At 41.0% G+C, this 25,048-nt stretch overlaps 1 protein-coding gene across 1 annotated transcript in view; it reads left to right on the top strand.

Annotated features, from left to right (window-relative positions):
• Positions 1 to 24,726, top strand: part of TXLNB (taxilin beta) — a 52,813-nt gene extending 28,087 nt beyond the window's left edge. The window contains exons 5-10 of the mRNA XM_009242305.4: positions 1,029 to 1,223; positions 3,348 to 3,467; positions 8,144 to 8,218; positions 15,801 to 15,893; positions 20,101 to 20,196; positions 21,473 to 24,726. Coding sequence (XP_009240580.3) covers positions 1,029 to 1,223; positions 3,348 to 3,467; positions 8,144 to 8,218; positions 15,801 to 15,893; positions 20,101 to 20,196; positions 21,473 to 22,261 — 1,368 coding nt within the window. The 3' untranslated portion in view covers positions 22,262 to 24,726. The remainder of the gene's footprint in view (positions 1 to 1,028; positions 1,224 to 3,347; positions 3,468 to 8,143; positions 8,219 to 15,800; positions 15,894 to 20,100; positions 20,197 to 21,472) is intronic.
• The last annotated feature ends 322 nt before the right edge of the window (positions 24,727 to 25,048 follow it).

Here is a 25,048-nt window from a genome sequence, read left to right as displayed (position 1 = left end):
ACAATTAATCAGAACTGAAAGGAATCCTAAAATGTCTGTATCATTTGTCAGCCACGTAAATGTCTCTATCTTTGGTGGGATGTAGCAAAATTAAACCCTTTTATTCGAAAAGAATAAGAATAACAATCACAAAGCAATTCTCAATATAGATATGGAGGAAATTGGAGCTCATTGTTAGTGGCTAGCAATGAATGGAGAGTTTTGATTTAGGAGAAAAGAGAACAGAAATGATATAAAAGTTAATTTGCAATTCTTCAATGTTAACAAAGCGGAAGAAGGAAAATTAGATGTTTCACTTTAGAGTTAAAGAAGATTTGAAACTTAATATTGCTTTCAGATTCAAAATTTACATCGAACATTTTAATTACCGTATGTGACACATTTAATGATTGTTCTCAAAAACAAAATAATATCCAGCATATTTGGAAAGATTCCCTTTTATATTCTTGAATGGCTGTAATTGAGCTATGCTATCTTAGTTTCCTTTTTTAAAGCTTTTTGATGAAAGTTTTTTCTCACAAAGAGAAAATTTTTATTGTGATCACTTATATTTACAAAACTTGGTAATATAATTATGTGGTTAATATGCCATGGTTTTTATAGGGAAATATAAGATCTATTGTTCTCCCTTTACCAAACCAGAGAAACACATGATCTGTCTCATCTATCAGTAAACTCAAGGGGCCTTTTCTTCAGGCCATAGCCAAGAGATCAAAATCGTGTGACTGTGTGTTTGTTAGAAATCGCTGCAGTTCATTCACTCAGCAAGAGACCTATCATCTTTAAAACAAGTCTATTCATCACTGACTACAGATTCAAGGCCTTCACAGCACCTGTTCTGAGTAACTATGTACTCACAGCTGAAACCTTTACTCATACATTTATTTTGGGCTGAGCAGCTTTAACTCTAGAGAACTGAGAAAAAACATCCCACCTACTCTGCACACTAATCTCCTTTAGGTGACCTAATGCTGAGTTCTATAAACCCAGGGTGCATTTAAACAAAATGTTTTGCTTTTTATCCGCAGGAAGAGGCGCTTCAGCGGGCACGTGAGGAAGAAGAGAAAAGGAAGGAAATCACAAGCCATTTCCAGAGTACCCTCACGGATATCCAGGGCCAGATCGAGCAGCAGAGTGAGCGAAATATGAAGCTCTGCCAGGAGAACACAGAGCTTGCAGAAAAGCTGAAAAGCATCATCGATCAGTATGAGCTCAGAGAGGAGGTGAGAACCACATCAAACAACTTAGAACAGTATATAGATCCGGATCTGGGTGCTAAAGGTGGGAACTTGGTTAATAATACAGTTACGGCCAGCCCTCTCAACTGATTAATATTTAGGATTGGATTTCCTTGACTAGCCAAAATGAAGACAGATGGTCTTACAAAATACCTGACTGAAAGTCATATGGGATTTCTTCAAAACTGGCATCACTGCAAAGTAAAGGCAATAAATAGAAAGTGATAGGCTGTGGGCACAGTTTTCCTTGAAAATAATATTTCTCAGCCTTTTAAAAATCCTCTCTGTATAGTCAAAAATAACTCACGCACTCCCTCTTAAGAATTGTCATGTCACCTAAATTAAGAGTCTGTATTCTGGCCGGGCGCGGTGGCTCACGCCTGTAATCCCAGCACTTTGGGAGGCCGAGGCAGGTGGATAAAGAGGTCAGGAGTTCGAAAGCAGCCTGGCCAACATAGTGAAATCCCATCTCTACTAAAAATACAAAAAAAATTAGCCAGACGTGGTGGTGGGCGCCTGTAATCCCAGCTACTCGAGAGGCTGAGGCAGGAGAATCTCTTGAACCCCGGAGGTGGAGGTTGCAGTGAGCTGAGATCACTGCACTCCAGCCCAGGCAACAGTGTGAGACTCTGTCTCAAAAAAAAAAAAAGAGTCTGAGTCTGTATTCTATGTACCCTACCAGGCCAATAATAGTATTAATAATGTAATCATTGTAATAATAATGATATCATTTATTCAGTGCTTTGTATCAGGCAATGTGCTAAGTGCTGTACTTTACATACCATATGGCATTTAGTTGTCTCAACAATCTTATGCACTAGATAATAATATATTATCCATATCTTATAGATGAGAAGCAGAAGCTAAGAGATTAAACCACTTACAGTCACAAGAGGCAAAAGCCTTTTACTTTGAATAGGTTATATTAGGGGGATGATCAGGTCTTTTGTTATCCCAAATTATATTTTAATATTTAATATATTTTTAAGATTCCAGATACCCTCTCAGGATTTTGATACATCATATTCCTTTCCCTATCCCACCCAAATTTTAAATCTCTGCTTTCAAATGTAACATAACATAGTCAAAGCGGCTCTGTTGGCAACATGCTAAGATTTTATCAAGCACAAAACTGAGCCAACAGCATATGGTTGCGGTGGTTAGGTAAATCAAGAAACTCCTCACAGAAAGCCAAAATGCCATGCTACCATTTTATCTCGTCACAAGGATCAATCCCGCTCCAGAATGGAGGTTCAGACTAAAGAAGAAAGGAAGGAATGAAAGGAAAATGTCCATATTCTTCAGAGAGATCTCAGATGGGAATGGGCTGCTATACTAGTTGTATATTCCTGGGACTGGTTCTAAGTAAAGCCCAAGGGTAGAATTCCATGTCCTGTTTCTGATTGGACCTCCCAGTGACCAGGAATTTATCCATCCTGAGGTAGAGTTGGAAGTTTCTCTTCACCAAACTAGTCCAGAGGTCAAAAGGTGTGGCGAGCTCTGCACATTTCCGAATCAATTTCTCTATGACCCTTGGCCTTGTCGTCCCCACCAGAGCAACAGAGTAGAATTCAGGGGGACTCAGGCCTCATTCCGAGACCTCGGACCACATGCTGGCACCCCAAGGCTTTCTCACAACGCCAGAGGCAAGAATGCAGAGAATTCATCATGATAAATTGCACAAATGTTGCAATTAAAAGTGGTTTTATATTCACAGAAAGAGCCAAAATACCAAATGATACAACTGTAGCCCCTGTATATTGTATGCTGATACATCATTGTCTGTGCTGTCTAGCATAATAAATAGCATCATATCTAATAATTACCAAATGTAGAAAAATATTGTATGGATCTTTTGGCGTTGACACTGCTGAACTCTGGTGCCTCTACCTTTTATAGCTAGCTTTGTGTGTGTGGTACAAAGTCGGGGGGAGGGGTTCACCAATTTACAGCTTTAGTATAAAGCTGTAAGTGATGCCAATGCATTTATCCCTCTCTTCTTTTAAATCTTAAAACCTGGAGAATGTGTATTAATGTGAATTATTTTACTTTGCATTTTTAAGCACCAATAATAAACCAAGCTTTCTACGTATACTTTATTTTTCTTAGCATCTGGACAAAATATTTAAACACAGAGAACTGCAGCAGAAGCTGGTGGATGCAAAGCTTGAGCAGGCCCAAGAAATGATGAAGGAAGCGGAGGAGCGACACAAACGAGAAAAGGAATATGTATTTATCATTTTAGTCATTATGCATATCTGGTCTACCTCAGTGTCAGAGACACTCGGAGCAAGTTGTTTTGTATTTATTCATTTATTTATTTGAGACAGAGTCTCGCTCTGTCATTCAGGCTGAAATGCAGTGGCGCGATCTCGGCTCACTGCAACCTCGCCCTCCAGGATTCCAGTGATTCTCCTGCCTTCCGAGTAGCTGGGATTACAGGTGCCCACCACCACGCCAGGCTACTTTTTTTGTATTTTTAGTAGAGACGGGGTTTCACCATGTTGGCCAGGCTGGTCTTGAACTCCTGACCTCAGGTGATCCGCCTTCCTCGGCCTCCCAAAGTGCTGGGATTACAGGTATGAACCATCGCGCCTGGACACAAGTTGTTTTTATAATGGTCAAAGAGCACTAGACTGATGGAGAAAGAGCCCCAGCTTCTATGGAGAACTAAATTAGCCAGCCCAGTCTGAGGCACTGTGTCTACACTACTTTCTACATAAAATATTCAGCCATTCCACACATATTTTTCAAGTGCCTGTTATCTACTAAGCACCGTGTTAGGTGCTGGGACATAGCTGTGAACAAGACAGAGAAGGGGCATCTCCCACTATGGAGATTAGTGTCTAACTGGAAAGAGACAGGCAATAGACAAGCAAACAAGGAAGGGTCATTTCAGACAATAATCACCACTATTAAGGAAGTAAGGAGAAACTGAGAAGGGGCCAAAGAAGGGGATGTACTTTAGATTGAGTGACCAGGAAGTCCTCCTGGAGGGGAGAATGCTTGAGCTAAGCCCTGCCTGATGAGGAGCTGCCACTTGGAGCATTGTCTGCAGCATCTGCAGCAGCAACAAACGCCCTAATGCTGGAACCAGTTTGGTGTGCTCCAGAAACAGGAAAAGGTCAGGGAAGCAAGAGGATGGGGGAGAGGTTCAAAATTAAGTTGGAGAGGTAAGCAGGGGCCGAACTGTGTAGCTTTCTTTGTTGGGCTTAAAAAGTCATTTGGATTTCATTCTAAATACAATGGGAAAGTACTGGGTGCTTCTGCAAAGCAAGTGATGGCATGATCTGCTCTGCATTTTCTAAGATTAATTTGGCTCCTGGATGGAAAATAGACTGCAGAGGGACAAGAGAGCAAGAAGACAGGAGGTTACTATAGCAATCAGATGAAATATGACGATGACTTGGTTTAGGGATATGGCAGCAGAGAAGAGGGGTGGAGATGGATGAAAGTTGTTTTCAATGTGAAATCAACAGACAGTGCTACAGACCTGAAGCTGGTGACAAAGAGAAAAGGAGAAAGTCAAGGATGACTCTTAAGTTTTGGGTTGAGGAAACTGAGTGGCGGTGTTTATTGATATCTCATTAACCCCAAGCACTCCCCAAAAAGCTGTAGGGTCATTCTACAGATGAGAGAATTGAGGCTCCAAGAAGATACGCAACTTGTTAAGGTCGCACGCTGCTGACTGAGCAAGATGTGTTTTGATCTTATGTGCGTCTGTTCCCAAAGCCCACACTCTCTGTGACGGTGCATCACACTCAGATGTGTGTTTCAGAGGTATGAGTTGACGCATGTATCTGTTGCTGGGGTGAGAGAGAGGTAAAACATGGTCCATGGACCAATTATTCAAATTTGGCCATTTCACATTTTGATCTTGAGCTCTTCATTTACCTAAAATCAGACCAGAATCAATTCAATTGATTAGAATAGTAATTTTAAAATAATTTTTCAAACATGGCAACAAAAAGACAAATTTTGGGCAACATAATCTGGTGGACATTGGATAATTTCAAATCAGAAGTCCATGTTCTCTTAAGAAAAAGATTAATTTATGAAATCTATCTACAACCTAGCTCTGAAAGCAAAGAATAAAACGTTCAATTATTATTCACAATCCAAGAGAATAGAAATTCCACCATTGGTGTAATTACCCTCTTGGGTAAAATATGCTTCCCACAGGATATCGGTACTTTGCTATATAACACGAGACATGAAAGAGAAAGAACTAGACAAAGATGCACATGAGAGACATTGGAGAGCAGGTTTGAGACGACCCAGCCTTAGCAAGAAACTAGCACCTGTTTTGGTTCAGCAAAACAGATTTGAGTCAAAGAGAGGGAGCTCATCTCAGTTCTTCCAAGCTAGCCACCTACCTGGGTTGCAGCTCGGGCACCTCATTTTGGAAGCGATGAGATATCAAGTCATCCAGGCAGAATAGGCAGCCACCAGCCTCCCTCGAGGTTGGGGGTCACCCATCACAACAAAGCTGCATAGCCAGCTCACAATAAGCAAGCACAGTGCCACCACTCCCCTCAGATGGCCAGAGGGGACACTGTAGGGCTTCTATTCCACAGCTGCCCCAGTCCTCTCATAGGACCAGTTGGTTGCACTTCTATGAGAATCAATCGTCATTGCACCCTGGGAGGCATAGAGGAACAAATGCAACCCATTTTACAAATGGAGAGGTTGGGTCATGGGAAAAAGACAAACTTAGATGAGGAGAAAGAAGCTCTCCAGTTTTTAAAAATAATGATTTTATTGTTAGTTTTTTTGGTTCTGATTATATAAGTAATACATAGACCTCATGGACTTTTTTTACAATAGGGATAAACTAAAAGTAGGAAATTTTAATCAGCTTATCTTCAAATACAGGAGAAACTTCTTAATTGATAGCCTCCAGACTGACTAGCCAGATTGATCTCTGTGTTCACTATTCTCTCTGTAAAACGCACTGACCGAAGCCCACAGCATGCTGACTTGCAGGTCTACCAAGCCACTCTCTGGAAGGGCTACAAAATTTGCCCCAGTTTAATAAGGTGGAGCTTACCAAGAATCAGCTCTTTGCACAAACCTTTTCTTTCCAATTGCACTTGCTTTTGTGTAAATCAACAGGATGTTACATAAACTGATGAAATATAAGTATGAAAACAAAAAACTGTTTGTGCAAATTATGCTTAGTGCTTTGAAAGAACAAATGCAAGCAAATGGCAAAAAACAACCATCAAACTAGATATGAGTAGCTATAAAAGACTGGGGGGAAGTGGAAAACTCTAGAGAATTATCCAGACAAGCTGCTTCATAAGTATTTTTAGGTTCTAGCACTATTGCTAAACACACACACACACAAGCCTAACAACCTAGAAATCTTATATGGCACACTGTGGATGTGATTTTTAAAAATAATAATAAAAACTAAACAAAAAACCCTCTGAACTCTAATCAGAAGATCCATACCCAAAACAAAGACCACAGCCTTACCTCAAAATTGATAGACATTCATCTTAAGTTAAAATTACAAGCTTATATATGAATGTGTCATTGTATGCCCAAATCACCTTTCCAATTTAACCCATCAGCTCTCAGGGGCCAGGATTTAGACCAATAGTTCGAACTTCTAACCCATATTTCTCAAAATGTAATCCATAGGCCACCGATATCCATTTTGGGTATTTTCTTTAAGCACAGAATTCAGTCACACTCTTTACTTCCTAAATCATATTATCTGAGAGGCATCTGCATTTTAATATGTTCCGTAGGAGATTCTGATGCATGTTAGAAGCTCTGTGTCAGGAATCAGGGACAAAGACCAAGGACATACATATTTCTTATTGTATCACATGTGCTGTGGTGGAGAACAGTGGTCTAGGAGAATGATTCTGGGTGTACTCTAAAGAAACAGTTGTTGGCCGGGCGTGGCGGCTCACGCCCATGATCCCAGCACTTTGGGAGGCCGAGGCGGGCAGATCACGAGGTCAGGAGTTGGAGGCCAGCCTGGCCAACATGGTAAAACCCCGTCTCTACTAAAAATACAAAAATTAGCTGGGCGTGGTGGCAGGTATCTGTAATTCCAGTTACTGAGAAGGCTGAGGCAGGAGAATTGCTTGAACCCAGGAGGCGGAGGTTGCAGGGAGCTGAGGTCACACCACTGCATTCCAGCCTGGGCGACAAAAGAGAAACTCCGTCTCAAAGAAAAAAAGAAAAAAGGAAAAGAAACAGTTGCTGACAAAAGTGCACCAAGTGGGGATGTTCTGGAGAGGTTCCAGCAGAGGCTGAATGATTGTTGGCCAGGATTGCTAGAGAAGGTTCCAGAATGTGGTGGGAAGTTGAATTTTTTGTGATTCATACTTGAGCTGGAGACTTTTTTTTTTATTATTAAAACCACTAGTTTATAGTTGAGAATCCAACTTTTTTAGACCAATTATTTTCTTAGCTTTCTTTTTCTTCCTTTATTTTTTTAGAAATGGAGTCTCGCTCTGTTGCCCAGGCTAGAGTGCAGCAGTGCCATCATAGCTCATTGCAACCTGGGATTCCTGGGCTCAAGTGATCCTCCTGCCTCAGCCTCTCGAGTTGCTGGGACTGCGGGCATGCACCACCACCCCTGACTAATTTTTGTATTTTTTTTTTTTCAGTGACAAGGTCTCCCTATGTAGCCCAGGCTGTTCTCAAACTCCTGGCCTCCAGCAATCCTCCCAGCTCAGCCTCCCAACGTGCTGGGATTATAGGCATGAGCCACCATGCTGGGCCTGGTTTTTTAAGCTTTCTTAGATTCTTTTCAAAGTTCCAAAAAATTATTCAAGGAGGTTAATGAGCAGGTTGTTAAGTTTTGTAGACAAATTACAGCCAAATAGTAATCTAAAAGGCAAATCTGACCATCTTTACACACACACTCTCTCTTCTCATAGTTGCTGAACCAGGCGGCAGAGTGGAAACTTCAGGCGAAAGTGCTGAAGGAGCAAGAGACAGTCCTGCAGGCTCAGGTGAGGCCAGCTGGACGAGGCATGGGGATGCTGTCCTCACTGCCCCCAGATAAAAAGGCTGGGGCCAAAGGTGGGCAGCAGAAGTCCTCCTATGTGGCAGGGGATGGGGGAATGGGAGTTGGAAATGAATAACAACTTCACATTTATTCGTATTTTTAAGTAAAAATAAAAGCACAATATTATATCTATGAAAAAGAAACGTTCTGCGCCAGCAACATCCAGTCAAAGGTTTGTTGACAGACAATGAATGACAGTACAATGGTCAACAGAGTCAGCCAGTGTCCAGATTCCCATCTAGCGCTTCTTATTTCCACTGTGTTTCGCCTCTCATTGCCCTGTTAAGGTAAGAAGAAAACAAACTGCTCAGATGCACCATCTATGACTGGCGATTCTTAAAATGTCCTCATGTTTTGATATTATTTATCATAAAAAGAAAATGAGGCCGGGCACGGTGGCTCACGCCTGTAACGTCAGCACTTTGGGAGGCCCAGGTGGGCGGATCTCCTGAGGTCAGGAGTTCGAGACCAGCCTGGCCAACATGGTGAAACCCCGTCTCTATTAAAAAAATACAAACATTAGCCAGGCGTGGTAGCATGTGCCTGTAATCCCAGCCACCCAGGAGGCTGAGGCAGGAGAATCACTGGAACTCAGGAGGCGGAGGCTGCAGTGAGCCGAGATCTCACCACTGTACTCCAGCCTGGGCGACAGAGTGAGACTCCATCTCAATTAAAAAAAAAAAAAAAGAAAGAAAAGAAAAGAAAATGAGAAAAATAGTCACCACTCAAGTTTTTATGCCCAGAGGTTGGCCTTGTCAGTGGTGAATGGATAGAAGTGGCAGGCAAGTCAGGAACCATTTTGATTTGGCTGTGTGGCAACTTTTATGTGCTTCTATTAGACTCTGGGGGTTCCTATTTCAGACTCAAAAAAAGGGGGGACCATTCTGGATATTTATGCCACAGCTGACTCTGGAAGAAAGCCAGACCTACCCATCTTCCCCCTACCTGGGGCTCTGCCTGTCCTAAATAATGGTCCCTGTGGGTTCCAGGAGTACCATCCTGCCACAGGCCACAGACTTCCACTGCCCTGGGAAACACCCAAGTGCTAAACAGACTGTGAGGTCACAGGGAGAAATTCACCGAAGGCAAGGAAATCAGAAACCTTCCAAGTTGGGCAGCATTAATTTAAGATTTGCAAATGTTTATATGCTGACAGCTGAGTACTTGTTCATTGTACACACACACACACACACACATCGTGTTCATTGTAAAAGAAAAAAGCAAATAAGAAATTTAAAATCACAGATTATACTACTACATAGACAAAAATACAGGGAACATTTTCATATCTAGCCTTCTTAAAGTATATTTCTGCAATGTATATATAGCAAAGCAATAATAAATTATTTTCTCTGGCATGAACTACTCTTGATAATAAAGAAGAATTGTCTTAGTACACTAGATACATAGAGGTTAGAACCATAACGTGTCTGAAGCAAAGGGCCCAGAGTTACAAACTCAAGATCATCCTCGAGGCAGTCACGGAACTCATCACATCATGGTGTAGGGTGGGTGGCTGACTGCTGGCTGCCTAGCAGAAGGAAAGGGGGTGTGACCTCAAGGAATCAAGCCAAGGCCTCTAATTCTATCTGTGCCTCATTCACCACACAGAGCCTTGAGGGGAACAATAAATAATACTTGAAGCTGTACACTGTTCACATCATCTGCTACATGCAATCTCTACTCTTCCATGCAAAATGAAGACAATTTACTTGAGCAGAGTAGATTACATTGTTAAACTGTGGGCTACAGAGTGATTCACTCAGCTGGCATCAGAATCGAGGCCTTTAATGACCTGTACAATACAAATATTAAATTTTTGATCTAATTTCCCCCTTATACCCCCTCAAACTTAAAAAACCATCAACCAGGGGTTCTAGATTCGCTGTTGTTCCTCATTCATCCCTGAGTCCAGGCACTGGGTCAGAGTCCTGGCTCTTTGACCGAGAAGCTGTGTGACCCTATGCAACTCACCTAAACCTCTATGGAACTAAATTTCCTTGTCTGCAAAATGAAAATGCTATAATGAATCAATGACCCCAGACTGGAGTCCTGAAACCCCTGAGAGGCCTATGACTTTTCAGTGTTTCCAAAACATCAGCACGTAAGGTAGCAGCTACTATCTAAAATGTAGTTGTGTCTGGTATTACTTCACTTCTTGCTCAGCAACTGCGGATGGAAATTATGCCTATGTTTAAGTTTTTAAAAAGAAAATCAGTTAATGCATATGTAATATATGTAGTTGGTTTTCAAATCATGCATGCAAAGCATTTTGCTCAGTGTCTGGCCCAAAATAAGCATAATTAATTCAACCAATATTTACTGAGCATCTACTAAGTGCTAGGCATGGTTCTAGGTTTGGCGATATAATCATCAATAAGAGAGAGAAAAATCTCTGCTTGACTATTAATTAGTGTATGAACTAATAGTATTATTTCATAGGTAAGGATTTCATATAAGGAAATATGGAAATATGAGAAGGAAATATGAAACAACAGGAGTCTTTTTCTGTTTGTTTGTTTTTGAGATGGAGTCTCACTCTGTCGCCCAGGCTGGAGTGCAGTGGCATGATGTCGGCTCACTGCAAGCTCCACCTCCCGGGTTCAGGCCATTCTCCTGCCTCAGCCTCCCAAGTAGCTGGGACTGCAGGCACCTGCCACCATGCCCGGCTAATTTTTTGTATTTTTAGTACAGACAGGGTTTCACCGTGTTAGCCAGGATGGTCTTGATCTCCTGGCCTCGTGGTCAGCCCACCTCGGCCTCCCAAAGTGCTGGGATTACAGGCGTGAGCCACCGCGCCCGGCCCAACAGGAGTCTTAAGTTGCAAAAAAGTTGAAGAACCGCTGGAAAAGATGATCTCAAGATGCTATTCGGCTGTAGTTCATGAGCATAGAGAACTTCCAGAGCTGAAGAAGCGTGGCCCTAAGCTAAGTTGACCCCGCCTTCTCCATTGCCCGCAGTGTTCCACAGTGCAGGCAGCCTCACTAATTGCAAGAACCCTCCTTTGTCTTTCTTTTTTGTCTCCAAGTTACCTTTGAAATTCCAATAATTACTTAAGCCTCAAGAATAAAATAGAGGTCCTGAATCCCTATGTGTAACCATGTTTAAACAAGCTCCTCATTAAAAAGTATCAACATTATATTTCTAAAACTTCTAAACTTTGAAAACAAACTCTATCACAGATTCTTTTGCATAACACTCCAACACTTCCTTTGGTTTTACACTGTCTTTAAAGGGGTGGGAGTAGCAGGAGGCCAAGGCCAAGGCCCCATTTCTAAGGTCTGGGCAACAGAATTATCAAGGACAGATTGTGTTATTTTCCTAGAGAAGTCACTTTTCAGTCATAAGACAACTGCTGGCCAATTGGGGGCAGGCTTCTCACTTAGGAAAGCGATGTCTGGCTTTCAATTATACAAGCCAAGGCAACAGAATAAATGTCAGAGATGATCGATAGGATACAATTGTCACTACAAAATAGAGTGTTCATTGGATCAACAAGGATGAAGACAGTAGCAGATGTGGGAAGTCAGCAATATCTGATGTGGACACAAAATACTACCCAAGGGGAAAGATGAGTGGGTAAATTGTGGAAAGCATGTAATCAGAGTCTTTAAAGTCTGAAATCCTCCGCATACCTCTACAGGGTGAGAGGAGAGCACTGCTGCACCTGTTCTTGTCATAGGACTTACTCCCAAACCAAATCTCACAAGTTCACCAAGACGATTCCTGGACACAGTTGTTTCCCATCTGTATGAATGTCTGTAATTAAAATTTGGTGCTCAGTGAAAAGACTGTGTTTGTCACTTGGCCCATTTAAAAGTGAAATATTGAGGCAATTTTTGTTGTTCTAATCATAGAAGAGTTTGTTTCTATTTCTGCCTCTGGCAGAGGAAATGCTGTGCATGACCTCTGGATGTCCTTCCCTGGCTCTGTGAAATACCAAAGTGAGACTGGGAATATGACACATGAAACCAAACATGTATCCTGTCAGCACGATAGTGAGAGGGAAGACGCTACCAAACAAATATCCATTTAGTAAACAAGAAGCACAAACATTTAGTAAGTAGGAGAGTGTTAGAGTTATCTGAGAAATCCACAGTTTTTGCCACCAGACAGGTCAAATAGGAAGAAAAGCAAAACGTTAGACTGGTCACTGGAAGGAAGAAATAGGGAATTGTTGTTTAATGTGTATAAAGTTTCCATTTTGCAAGATGGAAAAAGTTCTGGAGATTGGTTGCACCACACTGGAAATATACTTAGCAATTCTGAACTATATGCTTAAAAATGGTTAGGATGGTAACTTTTGTGTTATGTGTATTTTACTACAATTAATTTTTTTAATAGAAGGCAAAAATGAAAACCATAACTAGAAAAAGCACAGAAGAGCTTGTGATGAATCAAGACATTACTTCTCAGAACTCTGGGTGTGTCTGTCTTCTCCACGCTCATGAGCCAGCAACAAGAAAACATAAGAAAAGGAAACAAAATCTGCCCAATTAATATACCACAAAGAACATTCTGCCTTTTTCTTTTTTAAAGCCTTTACTTTGAGACATGGTGAAAAACTATAACAGGTACACATGGAAAAGTAAGACATGGTGACAGCCTTACCCAGTTAAGTGAAGACAATCAAACCTGAGGGCTTTTAATGCCTGTTAGCTCATGTTGAGGCTGAAGTCCTGGGGGTGGTTGTTCTTGCTGATTCCAACAAGGCTGCATCTGTGAGATGGACCAGACATGTGCTCACTCCTGCCCTGTCTGTCTGCAGCCTGCAACTACAGGGCTGCAAGAGGGATCGGGAGGACCAGCTCAGGAGACCACAGTGTCTGTGGCCTCTATGTAACTCTGCTAGAGTTACTGATAAGTTGGAAAAAGAATGGGGAGAAATTAAGGAAAAAAGCTAACAAAAGAGGCTGGGTTGAGAATACAAATGAAAAGATTTTGTGATAGAAGGTGACCAGGATCTGCTGGGGGTAGTTGTTCCCACCCTAGGCCAATGGATGATGTACAGGATAGGTAGCCAGTCCCCAAGAGCTAATCCAGGGCACAGTGTCTCAGACCAAGAGGTCTGACCCATTTGTGGGCCCTGAAATTAATTCTGGCCAACAGTGGATTCCAGCCAGTATTTTGGAGAAAAAAAAAAAAAAAAGAAAGAAAAACACAGTTGAACAGAATAGGTCAGAGTGCATTGCACATGACTGGCTGGGTACAGTGGCTCATGCCTGTAATCCCAACACTTTGGGATGTTGAGGCAGAAGGACTGCCATGGTGGCATGTGCCTGTAGTCCTAGCAACTCTGGAGGCTGATGCAGGAGGATCCCTTAAGCCCAGGAGGTTGAGGCTGCAGTGAGCTAGGATCACACAATTGCACTCCAGCCTGGGTGACAGAATCAGACTGTCTCTTAAAAGAAAGAAAAAAAACCCACAGTGAATATTGTCTTATGCACCATGCATGTGTGTGTGTGTATGAGAGAGAGAGTGTGTGTGTGAGAGAGAGTGTGTGTGTCTCTGTGTAAAACCCTAGAGCCCCTTCTTGGCCATGAATTCCTTGATGCCCCTTTACTCTGTCTTCTTTAATCTGTGTGTCAAGGAATCATGAGAAACAAATTTCGGTTCTGTCACATCCTCACAGTACTAATGAGAGATTTCAAAATGATGATCAGCTGTCATTTGGCTTTTCTTTGGATAATCTGTATTCTACCGAAATGATTTATGTTATTGCTGTCTACTGCAGTAAAATCTCTACTACTCCAAATTATTGAGGAAAACCCATTCTAGATAAGCAATTTTCTGGGCTCTAGGGGTTGACTCATACATACTCCCTCTCACACCCACACCCCAAGACTGGAAACTCTCCAATCTGCCAGCTTTCATTCAGGGTGCTTTCTGTACTTTAAAAAAGACAGTCTCACTGATAACACCGGTCGGTGCCTTCCTTCCAGCTGATAACCCAGCCTTCCTGGTCTATCCAGTGCAGCCAGGGCCCTTGTTTATTGATGGATGCTGCAAGTCTGCTTCTTCATACAAAAAAATATGTTGTATGAAAATGTTATACCCATTTGAAGACTTGGGACTATTCTGGACACTCAAGAGTACCAAAGATTCATTTGAAAATTGAGGCTTGACCAATCCGAATCATCCATACTAAATCCTCTCTCATTCAAAACATGCTACCCTAATATTATTTTCAAAGACAAGATTTTATTAATCACTGTCATTAACGATCAAGTATTTACACACTTTCATTCCCTGTGTTGCCCCATTTCCACCCCGAATGCAAGCACTGGAATTAAGGACTTGGCGATACAAATGCTCTTCGCTATGTCTCTATGGTGAGCCACACACTTGGCAAATGCTAATCCATACAATGCTTCTCTGCAAATTAGAAAAAGGCATCTCTTTTTCAAGACTCATTACTTCCATCTGTGGAAAACTGATGTAATAAACTGATTTTGATAAAAAGGGACATTTAACTGCTATTGGCTAGAATGATGTATTCATAAACATACAAAACTCTGATGTCTGAAACAGAAATGGCAACTGCCTAGAGTAGTGTACAACCTGCATCATGGCAATGGCCCTTGTCCGTGTCCAGCCCACATTTCCTTTATCACGTCTTTTCATTTGTCTATTTTTTCTTCCTTCAAGACCAAGTTCCAGGTTCACCTTCTCCATAAACATGTGGCTCACATGATCACCTGCCACGCTCACCTTCTCCGATCAACCACTGTCCTTAACTGACTTGACTTTGTAGCCATTGTCCCATAGTCAAGTTGTCTTCGAGATGGTCTTCCCATTAGAAGTGCAGGTCCCTCAAATGCAGATCCATGTGTTAAATACTTTTGTACATACAGTCCATGCACATAGTACTCAATAAATGTTGATAAAAGTTTTAATATAATGAAATAACATATTTTCTTATTTTTTTTTTTTGGAGACAGAGTTTTGCTCTTGTTGCCCAGGATGGAGTGCAATGGCGTGATCTCGGCTCATTGCAACCCCTGCGTCCTGGGTTCAAGCGATTCTCCTGCCTCAGCATCCCAAGTAGCTGGGATTACAGGTGCCCACCACCATGCCCGGCTAATTTTTGTATTTTAGTAGAGACGGGGTTTCACCATGTTGGCCAGAATGGTCTCAAACTTTTTTTTTTTTTTTTTTTTTTTGAGACGGAGTCTCGCTCTGTCGCCCAGGCTGGAGTGCAGTGGCACGATATCTGCTCACTGCAAGCTCCGCCTCCCGGGTTCACGCCATTCTCCTGGTCTCAAACTCTTGACCTCAGGTGATCCATCTGCCTTGGCCTCCCAAAGTGCTGGCATTACAGCCGTAAGCCACTGCGTCCGGACTATTTTTCCATTTTTCTTTAAAGAAGCATTTCAATCATGCTCACTGGCCTAGGTTAATCTTGTAGTAAATAAAATAATTAAACATATTACTAATACTATATTGAGAATTCCTTTAAATAATGAACAATGACATGTTTTCTTCTGGAAGTATTCTGAAAGATCCACTCTTTCCTCTGTTTACAGCTCACTCTCTACTCAGGAAGGTTTGAAGAATTCCAGAGCACACTAACTAAAAGCAACGAGGTGTTTGCCACGTTCAAACAGGAAATGGACAAAGTGAGTATTGCTTATCACCAACAAAATATTGACATTTTCTATTTTGACAGGCAAATTTCCTTTGGTTTCCTTTTTCTCTCACTAAGATATTTTGGTGCATTTCACGAAGTAATGAAATGTTTATAGGTAGGAATGAGGTTTGGGCTGTATTTTTTAATTGGTAAGTATCTAGTGAATTAATCTTAGCGGAGTCCAAAAATTCTAGGTTACATTTTCACTCTGAGAAGAATAGTTCTTTTTCTAACCCATGGATAACTTACAAAAAAAAAAAAAAGACCAGAGCTAGCAATTTAACATTATGGTGTATATACTGAAGTCAAAATACAACCTTCTAAGAATTAAAAAAAAAAAAAAAAAAAAACTTTTGGCCAGACGCGGTGGCTCACGCCTGTAATCCCAGCACTTTGGGAGGCCGAGGCGTGTGGATCACAAGGTCAGGACTTCGAGACCAGCCTGGCCAAGATGCTAAAACCCCGTCTCTACTAAAAACACAAAAATTAGCCAGGCGTGGTGGCATGCGCCTGTCGTCCCAGCTACTCAGGAGGTTGAGGCAAGAGAATCGCTTGAACCTGGGAGGTGGAGGTTGCAGCGAGTGAGATCACGCCACTGCACTCCAGCCTGGGCAACAGAGCGAGACTCTGTCTCAAAACAAAAACACAAAAAACCAAAAAACTTTTATATAAATATACAAAAGTAGAATGTTAGAATAGGAAATACCACCTTATAAAAACCTTCTTAGAAGAGAATTTAACTTATGTAATGTAATATAACTGACAGAGCCTTGAATGAGAAGATGAAAGCTTGAATTGAATTCTGGTGTGTTCTTACTCATCAAGTGGTCTTACTCATCAATTCACTTAACTTCGTGAATCTAATTTTTTTTTTTTTTGGAGATGGAATTTCGCTCTTGTTGCCCAGGCTGGAGTGCAATGGTGTGATCTTGGCTCACTGCAACCTCTGCCTTCCGGGTTCAAGCAATTCTCCTTGCCTCAGCCTCCCGAGTAGCTGGGATTACAGGCATGCACCACCATGTCCGGTTAATTTTATATTTTTAGTAAAGATGGGGTTTCACCGTGTTGGTCAGGCTGGTCTCGAACTCCTGACCTCATGTGATCCACCCACCGCGGCCTCTCAAAGTGCTGGGATTACTGGCATGAGCCACCATGCCTGGCCTCTAATTTTTTAAATCTATGCAGATACTACTTTCCCTGCCTAACTCACAAGATTGTGAAGTTAAATTAATACATTTTGGAAGGGATTTTAACTTTTTACGCGTATTTTTCAAATATAAGGTGCCAGTATTATAATTCAATGTAATGTTTAAAGCTTGTTCAGTGTCTTCCCAATACAAAATCAGCCATCAGAACTGTGTTTCCGAACAGGGATTGGCATTAATGGTTTTGAAGTGTAGAAAACATCCTCTTAAAATATATTTTTAAAATATTATAATAAATTTTACAATGAGCAACCTGAAGAAGATTGACATTTGTTAAATGTTATAGTTCTCCCACTTCAGAATGGAACTATCCATTTTCTTAATTTTTTTTTGAAATTCTAGCATTTTAAGATTGGAATAAATTAGAACAGAAAAAATGTTTTTCAAAATTATGTAGTTTTAAGAGTGGAATAAATATTAAATCAGGAGTTCTTAATCTTGGGTCCATTTATGGACGTTAGTAGTTGACCTGAGAACTGTCTAGAAATTACAAAAAAAAAAATGATGCACATATGCACATTTTTGTGAAGTGTGGTCCCATAGCTTTCACAACATTCTTAAAAAGATTGATGACCTTAAAGTTTACAAACAACTGGCTGGGCGCAGTGGCTCATGCCTGCAATCCCAGCATTTTGGGAGGCTAAGTCGAGTGGATCACTTGAGGTCAGGAGTTCAAGACCGCCTGGCCAACATGGTGAAACCCTATTTCTACTGAAAATACAAAAAATTAGCCGGGTGTGGTGGCAGGCGCCTGTAATCCTAGCTACTCAGGAGGCTGAGGCAGGAGAATCTCTTGAACTCGGGAGGCAGAGTCTGCAGTGAGCCGAGACCACGCCATTGCACTCCAGCCTGGGCAAAAGAGTGAAAAACAAACAAACAACAACAACAAAAAAGAAGAAAACAAAGAAGTTTACAAACTCCAAACTAAATTAAAATATGATCAAAATTTAAAACCTAGCTTGTCTATAGAGCCAGGGGCTGACAGTCTCGGGCCCAGCCTCTGGCCTCTGTGGGTACCCAGCTTCAGGCAGCTTGGCACCAAGCAGCGAGTGCCCAGCTATGTTTCATCCAGGAAAACTGCACCTGAGTACATGCCTCGTTCTCTACTTCATCCAACCAAAGAAGAGATCCTACAAACAAGAATGTGAGTAGCCTCAGGTTCGAAAAAGACAGGCTGCATTTTATTCACTTCTTACTTCCTCGCACCCAGCCCAGGGCCTGGTGACCACCAGACATTCTATATGCTTCATTAAATGAAATAAAAGAATGGCAGCCCCGCTATTCTGTTAATTCACCTAAATATTACTCTACCTCTCCGAACTTCGGTTTCCCCATTTATAAAATGGGGGTGAAAATAGAACCTTCCTTGTGGGACTGTTTCAAGGATGAAACAAATAATGCATGTAATCACATTTTGTGAACTCTACCTCCATAAATGTAAAGACCCACTCTTTAATTGTATCAGTGTAAAGACCCACTCTTTACTTGTGTCAGTGTAAAGACCCACTCTTCACTTGTGTCAGTGTAAAGACCCACTCTTTACTTGTGTCAGTGTAAAGACCCACTCTTTACTTGTGTCAGTGTAAAGACCCACTCTTTACTTGTGTCAGTGTAAAGACCCACTCTTTACTTGTGTCAGTGTAAAGACCCACTCTTTAATTGTATAAAGGTAAAGACCTTTATAAATGTAAAGACCCAGAAAATACAGAGACTGCTTTTGTGCAGCTACTTCCCAGATGTGCCCAGATATTATCAACATTTTATTTTTTTAATTAATCATTATTATTATCATTATTATTATTATTATTGTTATTATACTTTAGGCTCTATGGTACATGTGCACAATGTGCAGGTAAGTTACATATGTATACATGTGCCATGCTGGTGCTCTGCACCCACCAACTCGTCATCTAGCATTAGGTATATCTCCCAATGCTATCCCTCCTCCCTCCCCCCCACCCCACAACAGTCCCCGAAGTGTGATGTTCTCCTTCCTGTGTCCATGTGTTCTCATTGTTCAATTCCCACCTATGAGTGAGAATATGCGGTGTTTGGTTTTTTGTTCTTGCGATAGTTTACTGAGAATGATGATTTCCAATTTCATCCATGTCCCTACAAAGGACATGAACTCATCATTTTTTATGGCTGCATAGTATTCCATGGTGTATATGTGCCACATTTTCTTAATCCAGTCTATCATTGTTGGACATTTGGGTTGGTTCCAAGTCTTTGCTATTGTGAATAATGCTGCAATAAACATACGTGTGCATGTGTCTTTATAGCAGCATGATTTATAGTCCTTTGGGTATATACCCAGTAATGGGATGGCTGGGTCAAATGGAATTTCTAGTTCTAGATCCCTGAGGAATCGCCACACTGACTTCCACAAGGGTTGAACTAGTTTACAGTCCCACCAACAGTGTAAAAGTGTTCCTATTTCTCCACATCCTCTCCAGCACCTGTTGTTTCCTGACTTTTTAATGATTGCCATTCTAACTGGTGTGAGATGGTATCTCATTGTGGTTTTGATTTGCATTTCTCTGATGGCCAGTGATGGTGAGCATTTTTTCATGTGTTTTTTGGCTGCATAAATGTCTTCATTTTAATGGCTAAAAAGGCCATGCCAGCTTTCCCACTGTGATAGTCTTCCATTCAATACAGTAAATACCCTAAATTACAGGCTTGTTCATGGAACTCCATAAAGATATTCTTCTTTTAAATGAAAGAAAAAGCAGTGACAAAACCATGTGCCCCTAAGTCATTTCCCATTTCTTGAATTGGCTCAGGTGCAAATAAGTTTGCTCACCACTGCCCTAGATTGCTCAGAAATAAATCATGACTCTGCTGCAATCTTCATTCTTGATATTGAACATTTGTTTGCTTCAGCATCTGGTAACAAAAGGGCTTCTCCTGGTCTCACATAAGGAGCTAATAGCTTCCTTGATATATTAACTTTTCAAGATTAACACACACTCACTCTAATTTCTGTAGACAACTAAGAAAATGAAGAAGCTGGAAAAGGACACAGCCACGTGGAAAGCCCGATTTGAGAACTGTAACAAAGCTCTGTTGGACATGATTGAAGAGGTGAGGAAGTTTCTCCCTTAGCTTTAATCCCCTCTGTCTAGTCAAAACATTCAGACTTACGATACAATTATAACCTGGTAATAGTACAAATGGTTATGTGTGAAAAAGAGTTGAATTTGGGGTGGCAGGATGTGACATTTTAAATTGTAATAAGTATAATAAGAGCAAAGGTCATTTAGAATCAGGTCCAGACTCACAAAGAGTTTTGTGACCCTAAGTCACATGCTTACCTGTTGATTCAATAGCTGTACCCAGGGCAGCTGTCCCCTTTAAGGGCTGTGAATTCCTTAAAGGTAGGATGAGTGTCTTATTTTACTTTAAATTTCCCCAGTGTCTGACACATAACAGGTGCTGAAAAAATTAATTAGTTGATTTGAACATACTGCGAGAAGACACCAGCCCAAGCATCCAGTGCATGTGCTATTTTCTAATATAAACAGATATGGAGATATCTTTTTAATTCCTCCAATAGACATTTAAACACTGATCTCATGCCAGGCTCCAAGTAAGTTTTGAGAGTCCAAAGGCAAAGATACATGGCCCCTGACCTGAGAGGTAGGACTTACAGATGAAGGTCTCTCCATGTATAACGAGTGGGGAAAAAAAGGTCTCAAAGGGACAGAGTAGCTCAGAGGTGAGGTGAAGGAGTGAGATAATTAGGAACATTTTCATGCACAAATAGACATTTCTAGAGGAAGAAATTGAACCGTTTGAGCAGCCAGCATCATGAATTAGTATATGGTGAATTTCTATGGTTATAATTACTGTTCTAACAGTTCTTCTCAAATTGCAACCAATTCCAAAGAGATATTACTCATCAACATAAATCAAATGGCTGCCGGGATTAGCACATAGCCGTTTATTCATAGAATAGATAAGGAAGGCACTGCTGAAACCCAAGTCCCAATCCATCTCATTTATCTTTCAAGTCTTGCTTCTACCTTCTAAGTCTCAGAAACAGAAAATTCATCCATAAGATTTGAGAGGCTATGGACCAAAGCAGAAGGAAGCCTGACCATCTTTCTTTCCTAATGAACAGGCTATGGTGATTAAAAATCTACCAGTCTAGTACACAATGACAAAAAAAGAAAAAATAAAAAAAGGAAGTGATATCCATGACCAAGCGTCTGTTCAGCCCCTACTCTGTGGCCAGGTCCCAGAGCCTAGTAGACAAATTCTGGGACAAATAGTTTTGCTTGTTTCCAGAGACCATCCTGGACATTTTGCTTATGTAATTTCATCTGTGTGTGTATGTGCGTGTGTTTTCACATCACAGAAAGCACTGAGAGCTAAAGAATATGAGTGCTTCGTGATGAAAATTGGGAGGCTAGAGAACCTCTGCCGTGCTTTACAAGAAGAGAGAAACGAACTCTACAAAAAAATCAGAGACGCAAAAATATCTGAAAAGGATGACCAAAGTCAGCACACCTCCGATGAAGAGCCAGAGTCAAACGTCTCTGTGGATCAAGAGATTGACGCAGAGGAGGTTAATAGTGTCCAAACCGCTGTGAAAAATCTGGCCACAGCCTTCATGATAATTCATCATCCAGAGTCAACCCCGCACCAGTCCAAAGAAACCCAACCCGAAATCAGCAGTTCTCAGGAGAGCGGTGACACCGCTCTCAAGGAGCCAGAGAAACCCCCTCTGATTCCTTCACGGGATTCAGAGAGTCCCCTGCCTCCCCTAACTCCTCAGGCTGAAGCCGAAGGAGACAGTGAGGCTGAACCTCCCTCCAAGGCTAGTAATTCTCCTGTCAGGTTGGGAGCAGAAACCCAATGTGAGGGTCTCCCTGTTGGAGCACAGGCTGATCAGCAGTCCTGGAAGCCACAGGCAGAAGCTTCCAGTCAGGCCCCACAGGCTCCCACCGAGGCCTCCCTACGGGAGATGGAGGCAGATGTGCCTGCTCCAGCAAGCACAGCAGAAGAGCACGTTGCAGCCACGGTGCCTGCATGCGAGCCCAGTAGGGAGCCCCCACGAGCAGCAGCAGAGGAACTGCCGGTAGGGGCCTCAGCTGGGCCCCAGCCGCGCAACGTGGCTGACACCAATCTGGAAGGCGTCGACTAAGCCTCACTGTGCCTTCAGAGGCTTCTTCCTGCCTCTTTGCATATTCAGCATAACAGATTGTCTTCCGAAAAAGGCATTAAGGGCTAAAGATGTCAAATGGAAGAGAATTAGGATCAAGACATTTTTTAATGTTAGGCAGAACACATTCATTCAGACTTTGCTATTTGTTGTCAATTTATAACTGATTTGAAGGTTTTTCTATTTAACACTGGTTGACAGTATAATTTTCCCAAAGGGCAACAAAACATACAGATAGCAAATTTATATTACTTTTCTGTTAAGATAATACTTAAATTTGTTAATCACCAGTAAGATTTGATATTTAAAGACTTCCACTGCAATATATAAATACTGAAAATGTGATGTTCTGCTTATTTGGACATATAGTTTAATAAGTTCCATAGTAATTTATGGACGCCCAGGTTACATTTAAACTATACATATACATACCATATATGTATGTGTGTATTTATATGTATATATACATGTATGTATAGATGTGTGAATATGTGTTTATATACATATATGCACGTATCTATTTATATGTATATATAAATGCATTATTACACATACATTTCTCTTACCCCTTAATGCATTTTTCTCAGTGCAGAATATTTAGATGCTAGTCAAAAAAATGATCTCTTATTTGCACTTGGGACTATGGTTGACTAATGCTCTATAAATCCAAAGAGAGTTCGGACTATAAGTATTTAGGCTATCATTATGTTGGGCAAAAATAAGTAACCCAGTGGTAGATAAATGAATTCAACCAGTTGATCAAATGGCAGAAAAGCAGTTAGACTGCAATCTGTGCAGACAGCATGGACACAAAGATGGCCACAAGGGGCCCAAAACAGAAAAGAGAAACACAAGCTCACCTCTTGCAGCTGCTTCTCCTACACTTCTCAGCCCATTGCTTTGCCACCCCCTCATGTGCCAGGGCATCCCATTCCAGGCTTCCTGCAAGGAAAGGGTTGGAAGTGGGAAAGGGAGCTAGGGATTGAGGGGTTAAGGGACCTCACACTAAGAAGGGGCTGTGCTTTGATCCCCTGCCTCTTGCACTACCAATGTCTCAAGACAGAATATTCATCTCTTGCTGTCAGACCCAGTCTATATTCTAAAAGCTTCTGCTCCTTCCTTCCCAATTTCTCCTTTGCAGCAGGAAATTACACCCAGCCCTCATCACAATTAATGCTAAATAAACCTATTGTTTTTCCAAAACAGAAATCTACACTGGGTCTCAATATCAGTGATGAGGCTTACAAACCAACACGTTTTCTGCCATGAGGATTTCTCTTTAGGCCAGAAGTACAAAACAAAAAACCAATGGATTTTAATCAAAATGATTTGAAATATAGGTGAGGATTCAGGAGAAGGCAAAAGCTAGAAACACTTGGGGTTCTCAACATGAGTATTACATTAACATTGCTTGATGAGAACCTCTAATGCTACAGACAACATAAATTACCTAGGGTAAAGGATAGCTGCAACAATGAAACAGGAAAGAAGAGAGGGAGAGAGAGGAAAGGGAAGGAAGAAAGGAAGGAGGGAGAAGGGAAGAAAGAAACAATGTCAAACCCAACCCTATTTTAAAAGTTGAACTCAAGTAGAAAAATGGATAGAAACAAAATTCTCTAGTACTCATCCAGGAAACCATTCTTCAATGTTGCATGTGGCTGTTTGCCAAGGCACACAAAGTGCTTGTAGGCAGCAACCATATGCTACAAGAATTGTAAACTGCATACAGTTTGTTTGAAGTAGACAGTGAGGATAATAACAAAGTTGCTAGGCAGGAAAAAAAATCAGGAAAAAAGCTTGTCGCTATTTGAGAATCTGTATATTTTTAAAGGCTTAAAATATTATAACCACAGGGTATCCAGCCAAATTCAACATTACTGCAAGTCTTAGAGATTTAAACATTCATTTGATTCAGAGCTAAATATTCACCATAATCCAGGAGGGTCTCCTTCCCCACTGCAGAGGCAGAACGTCCAAGAATGGAGTAAGATTAGTCATAGTAAAGTCTCAGTCTGAATGTTTAGCAAGAGAAACAGGCAGGAGAGGAACCCAAAGGCAGTAAATCAAATATTCTAAAACCCAAAGTTCATTATTTTCATCCAAAAGACTTTCACAGAAACACATTACTCACAGCCATGTATATCTTGGACAGAGTTTCAGATGGAATGACTTGCCTGAAATTTGTAAAGCTTAATATAGGTTTTGGGGGAATTATTTTAATATTCAAAGAATGTTTTATTATAGTCCTTTGTGTTAAAATTTAGCCTTACTAATTATAACAATAACTCATAAAGTTCTAAATTCAGAATGAATATCTGTTCTTTATCAAGTGTATGTAACTATTTTTTAGAAATGCCATCTACTTTCTAGAAACACTAAAGTTATTGTTTTCTAAATTAAATAACTATAATTTATATATCTATTAAAAAGGTACTTCTCTTCCCAAATTCTCTAGTACTCATTTTATTTTTTAACTTTGACCAATTTTATTTTATTTTTATTTTTGTTACTTCTATGTTTCAACAATACCTAATGAAAATTATGATTTTATTCTGTAGTTAATTAAGTTTTTGGTCACTAAATAGAATTACGTGTAGTCAACACTTTGAAGACATTGGTGTGTGTGTGTGTGACAGACAGAGAGAGAGACAGAGAGAGAAAGGGAGGGAGAAATAACAATGAGGCTACAATTAAAAATCACGGAGGCCAGGCATGGTGGCTCATGCCTATAATCCCAGCACTTTGGAAACTAAGGTGGGAGGATCACTT

This window comes from Pongo abelii, chromosome 5 (genome assembly GCF_028885655.2).
Source record: "Pongo abelii isolate AG06213 chromosome 5, NHGRI_mPonAbe1-v2.0_pri, whole genome shotgun sequence".
Taxonomy (NCBI): domain Eukaryota; kingdom Metazoa; phylum Chordata; class Mammalia; order Primates; family Hominidae; genus Pongo; species Pongo abelii.
The sequence above is the reverse complement of the archived record's forward strand: the minus strand, read 5'-3'. Positions and strand labels throughout refer to the sequence as shown.